Here is an 18,040-nt window from a genome sequence, read left to right as displayed (position 1 = left end):
GGACAAAACTCATTAGCTTTGCCGCTCCCCGGGGTTGGACATGCATGGCTGGGAAAGTTTCCCGCAGCGCATGGTTAAACCTCCCCCGTGGAGGGTTTCACCTCAGGACCCCGCATTTTGGGACTCAAGTACCTACACGTACACCCCCTAACCCACCCTGGGCTGCAGACAGAGGAGCTCGGCTGATTGCACCGCTGCAACAGACTGAGCACCCCACGCCAGCCAGCGCTGCCCTACAACCACGGTCTGAGCTCACAGGGATGGTGCTGTTTCCCTTGCTTTTAATTTTTGTTTTCATCTTCCTTCTCTCAGCCTCCTTAGGAAAAAGCTTGAAGCCAGAAGAAAAGGTGTTTCATTATCAGTGGGCACGCTGTGCTAAAGAACCGAAGCGCAGCCCTTGATGGAGGGAAAATACCGAGGGCTAAAATTTCTCTGGGAAAGCTAGAAACATATGGCAGAAGGCAGCCTGCCAAAGCTCGCAGTACGCAAGAGATTTAGTAAAGAAGTATCAAGCATTTTCCTGTTTAGTTAATTAATGTTAAAAATATTCATCCTTAAAGATGGTGACTTGTTTTATAAGGTCCCGATGGCTTAAAAAAAAGCATATAAAGATCCTGTGGCTGTGAAACCACTACCTGTTCTTTTTGTCCAAAACACTCTTCACTGATGGCAATTTTTCAAGCTGACATAAAAAGCTGCAATTTCATTAAAGATGAGCCCAGCTCTCTGCTGAGGGTGTTCTCCTTTCCTCCGAAATCTGCAGATCCGTTAACCGGCAGTACAACTGCCCTCGCTCACTCACCATGGGATTTGAGAGCTCTGCACTGTTCACAAGCGAGACTCCCCAGGACACAGGGCTGGCAGGAGAGACAGATTGCCAGGCTACAGGAATGCAGAACCCAACTTACTTCTTCCAGAAACCTTTATTCCGTGCAGCTTTTGAGCCAAACAGTAAAGAGTCCGAAGGTGACAGTTGCAATCCCTACCCCATAAGTCCTCACACACACATCTGTTCTTCCGACATCTTGAACGGAGAGCTGATGTGGGTATTAACTCTCAGTCTTGCTGCTCTGTGTCCTGTTGAAGTGGTCAAAGCTTCTTTGGAGCATGGAAAGGGAGATCTTTAGCTGTGAAGATACAACCATCATACCCCGCCAATTACTTAAGTTTGTCTCCTACATGGGTAAGTGATAACAGGGAAATAATGTCTCCCTCCTCCTTTTCTTCTCAAGATTTCACGCAATTTCCTCCTCCCTGTTTCTATAAACAGTTAGTTGCCTTACTGTGCTCTCCTTACAGCTATACTCTGTACAGTTTATAATTACTGACAGTCCAGTATGATGAAGTTGTAACACCTCACCAGACAATAGGGCAGAAGACAAGCCACCTCACTCATTTTTAGTCACAGTTAATGTTCATAGCAAACACTGTAAGGAACACGGCAGCAAAGCATGAATTTTCTTTTAATACTTTGCCCTCCCAGTGCATTTTGGTGCACAAAATGTGTTTAGATTATTGACAACCCTCAGAAAACACAAGGTAACAGGCACCAAGGTGTGTCATGACTTCCAGACAAAAGTATTAGATCGGGGATGAAAAAAATAGAAGTGGTTGAATTCTCACCTTTTTTTTTTTTAAAGTTTTTTTTTACACTCTGTGCATTGAAAAAGCAGTTTAATACTTCAGAATTAGGAACTGTTTGGGTAGTAAACAGAGAAAACGAAAAGGGAATGGAAACCAGGAAATTAATTTCTACAGTGAAATTTCCAGCACTCAGAAGCTTTTTCAAGCTGTGATCAAAATGGTTAATCGATTAATAGCAATCTTGTGTGCAGAGACACCTCTGAACAAAGAGTATAAAAAAATGGCTTCTTTTTCTACCCTCCTTTAGTGCGTGGGAGAACACAGAGCAAACTGGTGATGGATAGAGGTACATGTAAACTCCCCCACAGCTTTCCTAATCTAATAGTTTCTCCTGTCACATTTTAAGATTTATTAAAAGAACTTAAAATCAGAACATTCATAGGTTATAAGTAAAAAAACAAAGTATGAATTTACTGTCCTTCACTTACTGAGTTGAAATGTCAGCCTAGGGGTTTACCAGTCCTGGACTTCAGGATCAGAGAGGCACAACAGCTTTCAACAACTTCATTTTTTATATAGTGTTTGTAGTATGTGGGAGCCTGAAAGCGTAAGTTTCTGAGAAGCAGGATTAACTCCATAGCTATGGAGCCTCTCAGAAACATGTGGTCTGTAGAATTAATTTATTTTTCACTGGAGATTAGGTGGCCCATTGATACCAAGGCTAAATGAAGCTCTCACCAATATCCAGAAGAGTAGTGGAGAGCAAAAGCCAGGATAAACCAGAATGAAGAAATCCCATAATGAGGTGGGCAAATACTTAACATTATGGTTTTGAGTCTTCTTAGAAAAGAGGATCTGTTATTAATTACTCCAGTCTTTGCTTTGTCATGATTTCAGAACTGCATCAACACATCTCATCAATACAGGCACTTGACAGGTTTAAGGGAATTGACATGAATATTCAATCTTAGTCCAAAAAAAAAACCCAACAAACAACAAACCTCAACCCAAAATATCAGACACATGAGCATTGCCTATGTACCAAATTCAAGCCTAGGACAAAACAGGTCAAGGAGTCATGAAAACTTTAGTTAGCACCAAAAGACACCAAACAAAAGCTATGATGGCATAAGGGAGAAAGTTTGAGTTGCTGAGAAACAAGAATATCACCAGGAAAGACTGAGAGACCTACCTGCTCAAGCATTTCAATTGAGTCTCTTAAAACTCCCTTCACGTGTTTAACCTGTTCCTTATCATACTGAGGGACTTCCTCTTTTGATACCATTTCTGGGGATATGCTGAAAGAGATTGAGATTACATCATAAACATGAAACAAGTATCTCAATGCCTTTCTAAAAGCAACTGCTCTGTCACCATTGCTCTGCCATTGCTAAAATCATCCTTTTTCAAAGGCCACATAAAAAGCTGCCTACAGTTGAATTTCAATCCCTGTTGCCTTGAAGATACTGCCTCAGACCTTCGTAGACCAGAGCCATCAAGAACAAATGCGCTTGCATTATGCCTAGAGTGTAAGTTCTCACACTTCAGAGAGCAAGCTCTTTCTTATGAAGAAAGTTACTCTAATCAGTTAGGAGATTCTCGCTGCAGGAGGTCACCACACAAGATCAGGTTATGTTTTTTAACTTCGTTAAAACCCAAGGTTTTTACGGTTCTATGGTTTTCAAGATCAGGTTATGGTTTTTAACTTGTTTGCTGATACAATATTCAGGAGAGAAAGCAACATCTGAGCCTCTTCCATGTGTCTGAATACAAAAGGCACCTAACATGGAAGTTTTAGGGGGAGAGGAGATTTAGCAGGAGACTCACAGAAAGAGGCTAAAAAGCTAAATGAATCTCTAACATTATATTTGAGATCATGCTGGTTCACATAGGATGAAGGTAACACTTCGGTTCTGTGATCGGCACTATGATATTCACAGAAGATGAATCACAGCAGGGTGATAAACACCAGCCAAGGTTAACACTCCCCCAAAAACCAGCTTGTCAAAGGAGAATTTATTACTGCAAGATGCAGTCAGACATGTCACTGGATATCAGCTTAGACCACAGAAGAGCAGTAAGCCCCAGCAGCTTTTGAAAACTTACCACTAGGTTTCAATGTTTAAACCTTATTTCTTAAATGAGATTCTCACATAAGTAGAGGATGAAAGCAAGCAATAATTGTGAATTCAACTTACTTCAAAGAGCTTTCTTCCTGAAGCTGGACATGATAGAGGGACTGAGCTGCATGCTCTATCTTTGACAGTTTGAGAAACAGTGTTATATTCAGCAAGACCAAGAGCAGCAAACTGTAGTGAGAAGAGAACAAAAATCAAGTCCTGTAACAATTTCAGTTGCAACGCTACAGAAACAAGATCATGGCTAAAAACAGTTAAGAGAATCCCTCTGGGAGAAAAAAGGTGTGGGGCAGCACTATACTGAAAATAAAGATCTATCCAAACAATTCTTAGCAGTTAGCATTAAGCTGCGTAATAGCAACCAATAGGAGTGACAACAGTGTCTCCTCTTGGAACTTTTAAAACTAGGAATGAGTAAATTCTAGACTTCTTTTAATAGGATCAGACCTAAATAAACCTGCATGGTAGACTAGTTCAGCAAATCAGCATTTTCATTCCATCTGTCACTGAAGTCAATCCATTCCCCTCCTATACCTGAGTGCTCCATTCAAATTAGGTTAGGATCTATCATGCTACATGCAATGTTAACATGCAAGTAAGGTACAGACAAATACAGATAAAGACCAAGATGAGCCTGAGTCAAGCCACACTTTAATGCAAGTGAGTACTTACAAGACACTCATTACTACAATGATGGTGGTGGTCCTACTTACAGCATCTCTTTTCCTTCCTATAGGGCATGGAAGAGAAGGAGGTTAAAAAGTACTGAAGAACATTCCTAAAGGATGCCTGCAGATACATATCAGTGCCCAGCATTTCACACAGAATAGCTCAACAGCTTCTGATGGAAAAAAATAACAGATCACGTGGGTGCACAGAATCATCTCCAACATTCACCAAGGCATTTCTGCAGTCATCTCAGACAAGTCAGCTGGACAGTCAGGCTCTTCCATCAGGAGCAGGATTCCTCCTACCCCAATATGGTGGGGAAAATACAGGACTGTGGCATGTTCACATTAAACTTAGATAGCCTGAGAAGGCTACAGTCCATCCATTACTAACACTCATTCAGCACATATGCTGCTAGTCAAACACAAGCAGAGAGGGGCTGCAAAGGGGCTCTCTTCTGCTTGTTCTCCTGCGCACATTAGTCTTTCTGACAACCAGTGTCAGAAGTTGCAGGACAAGTTCTCCTGCAACTTGTCCCATCCTTATTGGCTTGGCTTATATATTGGCCTAAAGACAGCCTTTTGAAAGAGCATCTGGTAGTCATCAGGCAACAGGGACCAGACACTAGTGAGGGAGAGGAAGCATCCTCTCCAAACGGAGCAGCAATCACCTACTGCCGTGGGCAGGCTGATCTTTAAATATAATTACCTTGTCTCCTAAAACAGTTCCTTACATTCACATTTCTTGCTGTAGACAAAGGGCATACACAAAAGCTGCAGTGTATACCGAGACAGACACACTCACCTGAAAAGGTGGAGCAGCAATAGCAAAATTAATCAATCAGAAAGTAATGTCAGTTAGGCAAAGAGTCCATTACACATGCTGTTGATCCAAATGTTCACTCAGTGCCATACTCAGTGTTGTCTCCCCCTTTAGGAAAGGGCACTTGCTCCTACTTCAGTGTTTACAATTCAACTTGTGTCATGAAATCCACCATTCTCTGGTACACATTAGTGCACAGATATTCCTCATCTCTGTAGGTGTAGCTAATATTGCATATGCTAGTGGCCAAGTCTGTTGTGCCTAGGGGCAGTGGAACTGCAAGAAATGCTTCAGTGACCCAGAAATTACAGAAGTAGACAGGAAATAGCCTCATTAACAAAAAACCCCAACCAAACAAAAAAACCCCCATGAGATGACAGGTCCAAGTTTAATCAACTCATGACTTGGGTGTGCAGTTATTTGAAGAAATAAAGCAATTTTTCAGCAACTTTACAAAAGTCAGGTTAAATTTCTTTCTGATCCCATCTCATTTTCAATCTTATGCAGGTACAGTGCAGCATTTTAGGGTTTGATTGTTTTTTGTTTGTTTTAAAAATAGAAGGTGAGATTAGGTTTGATTTCATGAGATACTCATCATAAAGGTGACTATGCATGCTCCAAATCTATTTTAGGCAAGCTTGAACACACTAACGCATTTGCTGTCACACTAATTAGATAAAGATAATGAGAGTAGTTAAGCTTTCTTGAATACACCTTTTGGGAAACATTTGATATAAAAATTCCTACCTATGATGCTGCCCTGGGACTCTACTCCTGTGTCACCAGAGGAGTGTTGGGAAGAACGTTTGGGAAGTGATTCTGCCAGACTCCGGTGTAAAGTGCGTCGTCTTCGTCTCAGGGCAACTAATTTTCCAGAATCTTCTATGGACTGATTAATTGCATATTCCTCCATTAGAAGATCTGATTCTGCATTGGAAAAAATAAAGTTACTGAACTTTCAAATTGAAAGCTGAAAAGCCTAGCACTGAAGACTAAAATTGTGAGATATGGAAGGTGGCAGTGAGAGGGATAAACGCACCTTCTAGTAAATGAACCTAAAGCAAGTAATTGCCATAAACTACACCTTGACCTGTACTACCTGTCCTATTTGCTAGAGGGCACTTAGTACACTTTCCAGATACATTCAGTATACATTCAGCCTATGCAGGATTGTTTAATGATAAGTTAGACAGCAGTTGGAAGAGCACTTCAAGACACTGTTAGACTGAGAGTAGGAATTGTGTTAGACTGTGAGTTTGCAGCCATGGCCGGCCAGGCTGTTAACAGACATAGCCAGGGAGCCTGCCAAGTGCCACTGCTTCTCTTCTCATACCTACAATCAAGGAATACTTAGAGACAGGGATATGTGGTTGAGGGTAACAGCTTTCCTGCTACTCCTCATGTTTCCTTCAGAAAGCAATTATGACAAGGTATGCAAGAGCTCCTTGTTAGCATTAAGCTACGAGGCTTCTTTTACACCCTGGAATTGGCAGATATATTGATGATATGAACTTCTGACTTTGAGACTCCTTTGGTATTGCCCTCTTTTCAAACCATTATTTAAGGAATCAAGTCTGACTGATATGAAAACATACATAGGAAAGGTAGCCTCCTTACTCCAGCACAAAGAGGAAAATGCCTCACCAAGTTGTTTGAAGTTTTCCTGTATTCCTCCCCAGGTATTCTTCTCAATTACAGACTTGACAAGGCCCCAAGGCTGTTTTTTGTACTTCACTTCTGCAGAAACCCTAATAAACAGAATGCAATAGTGAAAGAGTGGTCTTCTAAATAAGCAGAAATATCTCGTCAAAAGCAGGCTTCTTCCAGCTTATGCCCATAATCTGAAATACCAGCTGGAACTGCCTTGGCTTTCCACCTGGGCAGCACTTACACTGAAGCAAGGCAAGAGACAAACAGTAGTAAAGACAACATATCTAGCTAAAGCCTCAGGAGATCTGAACGTCCAAATTACAGGAAACATCTAAAGTCATCTCCCTCAGACAGACTAGCAGAGAATTTCTCTCCTCTGAAGTGTTCTCATTTTAACGTACATTTAAAATTGGCTTCAGGCTTTCAGATCATGAAGTTCTGCTTTTTACTCTGTATGTGTACACATGACATATTACATGGGCACCACAATGGCAGCAGATGAAATTAGTTATCACCGCTCATGCACCAAGTGCTCAGATCCTACCCTGAGTAGACAGAAATTAAAATCTGTCTTTCTGCGAGCATGACAGAGGGAAGTGACCTTCCTGTCTTGCATTCCCCAGGTCAAGCTAATCAATAATGCTTCCAGAATAGAAATGAATTGGAGTAGAATCCTTCAGAGGGCCACTTCTTACAACTGAATGAATCTCAGAGCTCTTCATAAAGGAGAAAAGGATAGCATGTGATTTTGAATTAAGTCAAGAACACTGACTGTCCTAGAATACACCTTTTTCAATGTTTCCAAATAATAATTCCAATCAATGTGAGCTCACTGCATTTCTAGTTTAACAAAACAGCATCTTTCAAATAGTTTTTGAGCAATTTTAAACACAGTATAATAAAGCCAGCTGTAACACCACCATGCACCTTCTGTTCTATACATACATGCTCTGTGCACCATACTGAAACCTAGGTTTTTGCTCTTACTCTAGGGTTGCCACGTGTCTCAGATAAAACAAATACAGCTCTCAGAGGAAGAATGACTCACTTAAAAAAAAAAAATAATAAAAAAAAAAGACATCCAGAACAGTTGTTCAAGGACTTTTCTTCCCTACTCCCAGTAGAGAGGGAGTCTTCAGCACCTTTATAGCCTGATATAAACCAGAGTAAAATCCAGGCTTGCTTACCTTTCCTGGGTACTGATAAAGTTTGAGATAAAAGGTCTTAAAGACAGCACAAAAACTACCAAGGATTACATAGTCAGAAAGTCACACAAATGCACTGAACATGGAACTTGATCACTTTGGGCATTTTCAACAAACGGGAGAGGAAAGGGAAGTGCCTTTTATGACTCCCCTACCTAGGCAGAGTTCAATAATGAAGTCTGATTCGCTTCAGTATGCTCCCTGCAAAAGTAGGTGCATTCCATCTTCCCTGCACCTTCCTGTAAAACCATCCTCCTCTACAGGTCCTTGGCCAAGATATCTGGGAAAATTTGTAATAAAACATCTCGGGTAGTTCCAATTTATCCCACTTACACAGCTGCACTCGAAAATGCAAGGCTGGTCAGAACTCAGTTCAGTCTTGGGAGATGAGTTCTGTACCTCATAAAATCAACATAAGAATTCATTTCTTACCATATTAATGAGATCCAAATACAGCATACATGTGACAAGACAAACCAAGCTTATTTTTCTGAAGAGATCCCCAACTTCAAGAGAAACTGACCTTCTCTATGCTGTTGGCAGATCTTTTGATAAGCACGCTTCATCAACCCATAACATATGTGCCTTAGTATCTCCCCTCCCACTGTGCACCACTCAAGGCTCACCGTAATCGACACTTGTGACTGGATGTGCGGCTGATGCAGTATCTGTTCACAGTGTAGAAATAATCATGGTAGGGGACATCATGGGTCAGTACCTCAGCATCCACCTGGTAAGACTGACCCTTCTGGCTCTGCTTATGCAGGATCTACCATAAAGGAAAATAAAAATAAGAAGGCATACTCATGGTACTCAATTTTGTATACTTTTTTTCCTTTCAGCCTGAATTCCTTAGGCTAGACCAACCAACTTCAAGTGAACTAAAATAGGGAGAAAACCTGAACAACCACAATAAAAACTAGTTAAGAATGGCAAGTATAGGTGGGGTGAGGAACAAGAAGATGCCTCCTGCTACAGCCAACATAGGCACAAGCAGTACTTCCCCACTGCCATTTCAAGTACCAGATATCTGCAAGGCTGGCCACTGATTCATGACCACAGCTCTTCTTTGAGACTGAACTATGAGACCTTTCCCAAAGCAGAATTACAGAATGGTTGAGACTGGAAGGCACCTTTGGTGGTCATCTTCACCAAGAATCCTGTCAACGAGGGTCATCTAGAGCTGGTTGCCCAGGACCATGTCCAGATGGCTTTCCAATTTCTCCAAGGAAGCAGATGCCACCACCTCTACGGACAACCTGTTCCAGTGCTCAGTCACCCTCACAGTAAAAGAGCATTTCCTGATGTTCAGAGGGAACCTTCTGTGTTTCAGTTTGTACCCATCGTCTCTGGTCCTGTCACTGGGCACCACTGAAAGGTGTAGCCTTTGGTAGTGAAGGCCTGGCTCAGACTTCTTTGCACCCTCTCTTGAGATACATATATACATTGAAAGATCCCCTCTGAGCCTTCTCTTCTCCACGCTGAACAGTCCCAGCTCTCAGCCATTTCTCATATGAGATGCTCCAGCCCCTTAACCATCTTAGTAGTCTTTTGCTGGACTCTTTCCATCTCTCTCTCTTACTGGGGAGCCCCGAAGTGGACATTGAAAGCATTTCATTGCATCTTTTCACCTCCTCGTAAGAGTTGTTAGTACTTTTCCCCACAGACTGTGTGAGAAGTTTACAGCCACTTGTAAAGGTAGAAAGCCTCTCTGATTTCATCAGAGTTTGCTCACTAATGGCAAGAGGGGCAGCAAGGTACCCTCTAGAGATGCTACATTTCAACTGCAGATTCACATTCAGCTCACTGAACTCTAATCCATGGTCAGATCTCTGACAGACCATAGTGTTGACCTCTGCCTTGCTTTAAAGGGCACCAGACAGACACACATGCGCACACAGTACCTGCTTTTCAGTTGCAGTTGTGAACTTCCCACAAAGTGGATTGTTAATTGTTACAGTGTACGTCAAAGTCCTCAACTGATTGCCACTGGAATCTCTATTCCAAGGGGTTGATACAGCATCTAGACAAGAAATTATGCAAAATCTCACATGCAGATTACCTAAAAGGCATTATCTCTGCCCTTTTGTATCTTAACAGTTTAAGAACAGTGGCGGGGAGAGAGACAGAAAACTGATTCAAAATGACTGTGTTTTTTGCAGGAAAAGGGAAAATTGTAGTTCACTGATGAACAAAAGGTGAGGCATTAAGTAGTTGAACCTGAGTCTACTGAAAGAGACTTGAGGGTGGGGAGAAGAGTAAGCAATTAAATGAAAGTATGTCATTTCCCATCTGCTTGAAGTTGAATAGATTCACTTAGCATCATATAAAGCTTTTGCCACTTTGCCTTCCAAGCTGACACTGAATAAATATTACCTTTTTTGACTTAATTTTCTGTTCTTATGATCTCAGTGAATAAAATTTACTCATCCAGAAAATTAAAGCCTGTGAGTATCATTTAGGAGGATGCAATGATTTTGCCTGTGTGCCAGTCGTACACATTTCACTATTTCTGGGACACAATGTAATTCAGAAATACCCCACAGAATGCATTAACTTAATAGCCTATCCAAAATTCAGGCATTAAGGTACAGTTTTGTGGTGCAGTAAAATGAGGTTTTTACTCTGAAATGTGACTGATCTACAGATCCACAGAAACAACAGGCTATCTTTAAATAGCCTCTCTCATAGCGGAACTTTAAGGCTTCAAAGTTCTTTTAAAACAAGAGGAAACTTAAAATTCAACTTAGCCCTAATTTAACATTTCTCAGAGGCTGAAATTTTCAGGGTAGTTTGCAATACAGACAGAAGGGAGAAGAGTATATTACCTACTATACTCCTGGAATTGAGAAACCTCTGCATGAAATGAGAATTGGTGAAAAGGATTTCAAACATCTTGTCTGCGGTGATGTGGAAAACTCTGTTTATAAAAAGTCTCCCATAGATATCATTCTCAGAGACAGACTCCTTCACTGCTAAGGAAAGGCAGAAAGATCAGGTTAAGAAAGGAACAGAATGTTATAAAGCTTCTTCATAATACTAAGCTTTATTACAGCTCAAATCCTTCCCAAGTTTGCACAAGCATTTGTTTCTCACTCTCAGAAACCCAGTAATGATAACAGCACATGATTTGGTAGGTAGGTTGCCTCCAGGAGCCAAGTCCAGAGTTGATTTTCAACCCCCCACCGCCATCTCCCTGTGCAACATAAGTTGATAAATCAAGATCTCAAGGTCCCATTCCTTCAGTTTTGCCTTCAATATTCTGCTCATCCTACAGGAAATACTGAGGAAGCCAAAAGTTAGTGTAATCTTTATTAATATGTGTGCCTATTGTACAAAGGAGAGACACAGCAAGCAGGACAGTGGAAACCATACTAGTTTTCGTCTTTGGGCTAGTTTCAGAATTCTGCTTTTAACATCTGTAATGCTGGTAGGGTCCACAGCCTAAGAGACCAGGCAGACTCCCAAGCAGTTCCTCAAACTGTTCCTCCCTCCGTACCTATTTATAAGAGGAACGCAAGAGGTACCTTGCTCCATTCTGCAGTCCTGAAAAGTACACCAAGATGCTTAATTGCCGTCCCCTATTTCAAAACCACCAACAAGCACCCTAGTGGCATTCGGTGGCTGCAGCACTGATCTTTGCTATTTCTGCTTCCTGTTGGTTGCTGGTATGACTCAGCTTTGTGGTTGTCTCAGCCACTCTTGCAAGAGAGAAGGGATAGAATTCTAATCCTGGAAGGCAAGCAGTCTCCTACGCCAACCCCAGTTCAATCTGCTTATGCTTTAGAAACAAGTCCATCCTAAGCTACAGTTATCAAAAACAAACAAAAAACCCCACCACCACACATTAGTAAAACGAAGCAAAAAGGCTGAAAGCAAATCTTGCAGAAGTAAGACAGAAGTCAGGACGCCTAACCTCTCAACCGATACAAATGAATGGTCAGATTTAGCAAAGGTCACTGCCAGCCACCAATGCAAAGGTAGCCTGAATATCAAGCTATAGTTCACAAGCTGCCTATAGGCTAAGGTTACAGCACTTAAAACATTATTGCTTGGGAGCAGTCAGTATTGATAAACGCAAATGCAGCAACTGAACACCACAACAGTTCCCAACGAAATCCAATTCTGACCCTGAGCAGACTTCCGCTCTAGTGCTGCTTCTAGCCTGCAAGAAGTCCCTGTTATACATTGGCCTCCAAAAAAAGTTCTCTTTGACCTAATCAGGCTTCAACGTAGGACCCCAAAACTGAAGCATGAGTGCTTTATTTTTGTGCTTGCACAAGAGATGGACTTCCTTCCCACACCATGTTCTGCTTACGCAATTACGTAAGTCTATTCAATTGTGAGATGGGACAGAAAGCAAGCACGCATTTTAAGAGGCCTATTTAAGCAGCCAATATGCAGTTACTACATGCTAGAATACAGATTCTGCTGTGCTGAAACAACCTGTGGGAAGCCAGAAATCCAGACTGGGTTTTCAGTTTACGTTCATTGTATTTCCTCTCAGAGCTGAACCTAATTCCAGCAAAATGCAGTCCAAGTGAACTGTAAGTTTGGCCTCAACTAACAAGACCTCAACACTGCAGACCTATCTCCTTTCAGAGTTCACTCCCCACTTCCACTCTTTCACCAAGAGACAGGAAGCTTCAGATATTGATGTTGACATCCCCCTTCGCCTACTGTGCATCAGCTAACAAGCATGGAGTCAGACACCAGGTAATTCAAACCTAGTTACTCTGAGTCTTACTCAGCTGGACCTTGACATGCGCAAGGAATTTGCAATTGCTCAAAAAAAAAAAAATGCAAAGGTCTAGGCACATGATAAAGTCACCATGCATCAGATAAGCTTTGACAGCTATTTGTATATGTCTTAGCAAATACATGATAACACAAGTTACCTTTGTCCTAGTGAGGTTTAGCTAAATGACACAACTTTATGTTCACCTGAACCACTGAGGACAGCTACTATGTTTCTGCTGACGCGAGGTAATTTGGTAAGCCACAGTAACTTATGATAAGCACAAAGCCCATGTGTTATTACCTTTAGGTGCAGGCCTCACTACTGAGATATTTTATTCTTCAAGTGTAAAGTCTGTCCTCCTTGTATCAAGTCTTAAGCAACAGCATCCACAGCTCTATACAAAATTTCCTGTTATCTGACTTACCTACACTATTTCTACCTAGTCATGCCTCTAATAAAGAACAGTCAATGAAGTGCCAAGTACAGGAGAGTATCTACTGAGAAATGTTTTTACTTACAACCCCTCTCAGCTCTTGGAACAAAAAAAATTTTACAAGTGGTGTTATCACATAAAGCAGTATTTTCAGAAAATCCAAGCTGAAACTGGGTTGATACATCAGGCCATCAGCCACTTTAGAAGCTAGGATGCAAATAGCTGTTTTCCAGAAAGCCTGGAAACCTTTCAGACAATAGGTCTCAAAGGAGCATGTATGTATGAATGCTGCTGTGAGTCCCACATCTGTGGAAGCAAGTCACTGCATACACCAAGAGCTTGACAAGCTTCAAGTCACTTCCATCTGGCCTTCTCAGAGTTTAGCTGTGGAAATCCTAGATAAAGCAGTGAGCAGAAACACTAGCATAGCAAAGAATAAGTGTACAGTTTACATGCTTGCAATTTGAACAGAATAGAAAGCTTTAACTACTCGTGTCTGCTACAAATGAATATGCATGTTTGTCTACTGGTTTTTTTTGTTTGTTTTAACTCACACAGGTAAACCTACCTGCCTTTTATTTATCTCAATATTAGAGCAACATCAAGCATTTTACCTGGGACTGGCTTAGAAATACTCTTTATGAACACAATGTTTTGTGCAGGTACCCAGATATCACTCTAACTCCTTAACTTTTAATGCTGTTCTAACCCCTCAGCAGTATGAAATTAACACTGACTCTCTTAGCTCGAATACATTTATAGATGAATTGGAGCTACTGTCTGATAACAGAACATGAGATTATTCCGACTTTAGGTTAGGATCCCTAGGGACCCAAAAATCCAGAAGTAAACATATGACCCAGAGTGTCCTTGTTCAGCCTGAAGTCAGCAAGTCTGTTCCCTCCCCCACTATTGCCTTGCACTTCATAAGGTCATTTTCATCACTGCAAGGCAAGCTGTGAAATAATGTTTGAATACAATACCATTATGCAGCAGTGATTGCAGAGGTTTGAAAACATCTGCAGTGCAAGAAAAGAAAGAGACAGAAAAATGGAGGGGGGGAAAGGGGGCAGGAAAAAAAAAAGTTCTTAAAATTCCCATTAACAACCAACAGCTTGAAGCTAAACACATACCACAAGCGAATTAAGAAAGCTGAACCAGTAAGAGCAGAGGCTATCAAACAAATTAATAAACCAGCTGATTTTTCCACTCCACAGAGTTAGGGGAGGATCAGGAAAAAAAGAAAATGTATGTATGCAAATCTTTGCACTGTTGAGGATTTCTGTGCTGCTGGGGATGAGGAAAAATTGCACACTGCACGAAGAGTATATAAATAGGAGCCTTTAACCAGATACACTTGAAATCAAGTCAATAAAACCAATTCCTAGAGTGAACATGTTCCAGACACCATCTATTTAAAGACTGCATCAGCAATATTAACCATTCTCAAAGAGCTCTCCTATACTTTAAAAGACTAGGTAAAACATTAATTTGGGGAGGTATTGAGTAAGTATTGTGACAATGCTAGCTTTTTCCAGCTCACAAGATTAAAAAACAAACACCTTTTGCCTATAGATAACTTAAGCATATATCCTCCAAACCTCAAAGCAACAAATAATTGGTAGTTATATATGCAACAAAATACTTGCTTTCGGATGGGGCAGATGTCACAGGGCTGAACTAATTTCAACCACACTGTATTTCAAACATTTTCTACCCCATACATCCCTATCTGCAAGACAAGTCAAACCCGCCACTGTACTCATCTCAGCACTACAGTGCAAGCAGTTACGCTCTCCTGCAGACCACACATTTAAGGTGGTTATTAGTACAAACAGAAACAATATAGTAAGTCTGTCAAGTTACACAAAGAGATCAGGAATTTATCATGTCCCCATACACAGTAAAGCTTTCTAACTGAAAAGCCTGTTTTCTAATTTCCTGCTTCTCCTTTCTTTCTTTGAAGTATTTTATGCTGCTGAACATTGTCATTGCAAAAAACAAAACCAAAACAAACAACAACAAAAAAACAACTCTACAAATGAAAGAGTAATTTGAGGGAATTCAGAATCTCCTGACTCTATTTTGGAAATATATATTCTGTGCTTTAACTAAAATTTGTTTTCTAAAATTCAGAATTAAGACCACAGATAATAATTTTTAGCTTAGCCAAAAGTTTGTCATGGCTCAAGACTTATACTCCAACTTACAAAACCAAACAAAAGCACGAAGATCCAGGTCAACAGGCCAGTGGTGCCTAGGGAGACGCACACCCCACATAACCGAGGTAAGAAATGTGAGAATTGCTTAGGGCAAGGGAACTGGTGCTAAGGCTCTGGCATTCCAGCTTTGGGTGTCAGGCAGACTGGAATTGGAGAACAACAGTCTTGAGCTTGCCCCTCACCTTATTTGCTAGGACACCTCCATGGGCAGCCTGAGAATGTGCCAGAGGACACAAGAGAAATTAATCGCATGGGTAAACCTTTGCCATGTAGGAAAGCTAGTTCCGTTTGCATGAAGGAATTCACCTTGTAAGACTAGGTGAATAGAGCCTGCAATAGAAAACAGAGAAACAGAAGAAGAAAAAAAAAAAATCTAAGCATGAAGGTAATCTGAGAAGAAAGATCCATGTTGTGGGACTAGAAAATCCTGCTCTGAATAAAGAGAGACTAGTCTTGGGGGAGGGAGGAGAAGTAAGAAAAGTAGCATGAAGTCTGTTCTCTTTAATAAAAAGAGACATCTCCAGTTTAATATGTTCTATTTACTCAACATCACCAATGCAGGGATGACAGGGAGTATTTACTGCCATCATTTAGGCAAACAGCTGCATGAAAGACAACAGGACTATTTTCAATCAGTTTCACTGGAGACCTCTGTCATAAAAAATAAAATCCAGAGAGAGAAGAGATATGTGCTACTAAGAGGATAGGAAAACTGCACGATAGCTAAAACATCTGAAGGCCAAAAGTTTCTGCTGCTCTAAAAGATACACCTGTGATGAAGTAAGGTGTGAAGCTGGTTAAATGTGTAGGAGTACACCATAAACTACAGCCCGTTCAAGTAGGCAGATTAACAAAAATTATACGTTAACATGCATTGAGTTGAATCTGAACTCAAGCAAACACATAAGCAGTATGAGTGAGCAAAAGGAAAGTTAGTTGAATATAAAATATACCCTCAGGCAACAATCACAACTTGCAAGCAGCCAATTCAAGCCATGACTTTGAAAGCTTTCCTGGACAGCTCAGTGATCCCAACATATTAACATCTGCACACAACTTCAGTTGCCAACTCTGAAAAGATGAGATGCAAAACTTCTCAGTCAGATTAAGAACTGGCCTCAATTAACTGAACTGTTCTATTCCTGCCAACAGGTGATGAAAGTAAGTTATCTCTTTGCATATGAAATAAATATTCAATTGCTACTAAGCACACTGCTACTGTTGAGCTATTCTGTCTTTCATTTGTACACCACCATACAACTTTGGAACCAATCCAGGCTGTGCACACCTCGTTTTAAAGGCATTTACAGAGTCCAAGATTGGGATACTTAACAGAACATCCACCACAACTTCACTGAGTTCTTTGAACAACTACAGCCCTTTGGCACAGAAAAGTTCCCCACAGTAAGTGAAAAGCTCACCTTAGAGAGCGAGAACTTGCCAGGGGCTATGGTGTGACCATAGAACAAGCACCCACAGACCTCAGCACAAGTCTCACTGTCATCCAGCCTGGGTAGAAGGCGCGCTCTGGCCTTACTCTCTCCACAGGAGATAACACACTTATACCAAAACTGCTATGAGACATAAAGCTATGTTTTTCTCTTCTACAGTGAGAAGAGGAAAGGAAGCAAATAACAGCCAAGTAACAAGCTCTGTAGTACTGTGGTACCCATGTTTCTTCTCATCTTGTACTGGGTAATGAGGTATGAGTTATGAGGATGGTATATTGGGATCCATTAAGATACTCTGTTGGCACATGAAGTGTAATCTGCTCCAAGATAACATGTTAAGGCTTTTCATCTTCAGACCAGATTCAGAATATGCACAATACAATCCTGAAAGCCAGGAAGTTGTCTTGCCTGGACAGTCAGTGAGTTCCTCAGTTCGCTCTATCAATAACATTGAAGCCCATATGCCTTAAGAAAGTAGAAACCTAAAGAACTTGGCGGGGGACGGGGTGTGGGGAAGGTGAAGGAATCTTTCAGAAACTGGAGAACAGTCTGAAATGTTTCCCCTCAGTTCCCATGAAGTGAAAACAAAGGAAAGAAAAAAAAAATATTTGAAATATCTGTGAGAGCACGGAAAGTGAACAAACAACACCACATTGTCAAGAAACTTTTTTTTAGTTTAAGCTGTTAGCAACTCTTTACCCACCAAAAGAGAAGGAAAACCACAATTTGTTTTCGTTCTAAACACCTTCAACAACAACTTTATTTTTTTCTCCCCAGAAACTAAGATACAAAGATGTTTTTGCTGCAATTCTGTGAAACAAATGAGCAAACAAGTTTCATAAGATCAAAAAGTTCTCTAACTTGCTCCACAAGTGAGATGGAACACCAGAGTCAGGTTCTGTTACAGATCCCAACTGTTAAGAGATTTACCTTCTTCACTATCTGAGGCACTGCTCTTCTCAGGAAGATTTTCATTCTCATTCAGGTCCAAGGACTTTTCGAAAGACCTGCTCCTGACTAGCTTAACAGGTTTTCTTTCTGAAGATGGAAGAGGGCTCTTCTTTATTTGCTTCTCACTTGGGGACTCCTCTACCTGAAACAACCAATGGGGGGGGGGGGGGGGGG

The 18,040-nt window shown here is 41.1% G+C and overlaps 1 protein-coding gene across 1 annotated transcript; it reads right to left on the bottom strand.

Moving 5' to 3' along the window:
• Positions 1-904: 904 nt before the first annotated feature.
• GRAMD1C (GRAM domain containing 1C) lies at positions 905-18,008 on the bottom strand (the record flags this gene model as incomplete). Its single annotated transcript, XM_009709589.1, has 10 exons — positions 905-1,127; positions 2,777-2,882; positions 3,783-3,893; positions 4,395-4,452; positions 5,961-6,140; positions 6,858-6,961; positions 8,695-8,837; positions 9,973-10,091; positions 10,897-11,043; positions 17,846-18,008. Coding segments are annotated over 10 exons (1,209 nt in total), but the record flags the coding sequence as incomplete, so codon positions are not given.
• Positions 18,009-18,040: the final 32 nt, after the last annotated feature.

This window comes from Cariama cristata, unplaced genomic scaffold, assembly GCF_000690535.1.
Source record: "Cariama cristata isolate BGI_N322 unplaced genomic scaffold, ASM69053v1 scaffold29101, whole genome shotgun sequence".
Lineage (NCBI taxonomy): Eukaryota > Metazoa > Chordata > Aves > Cariamiformes > Cariamidae > Cariama > Cariama cristata.
The sequence above is the reverse complement of the archived record's forward strand: the minus strand, read 5'-3'. Positions and strand labels throughout refer to the sequence as shown.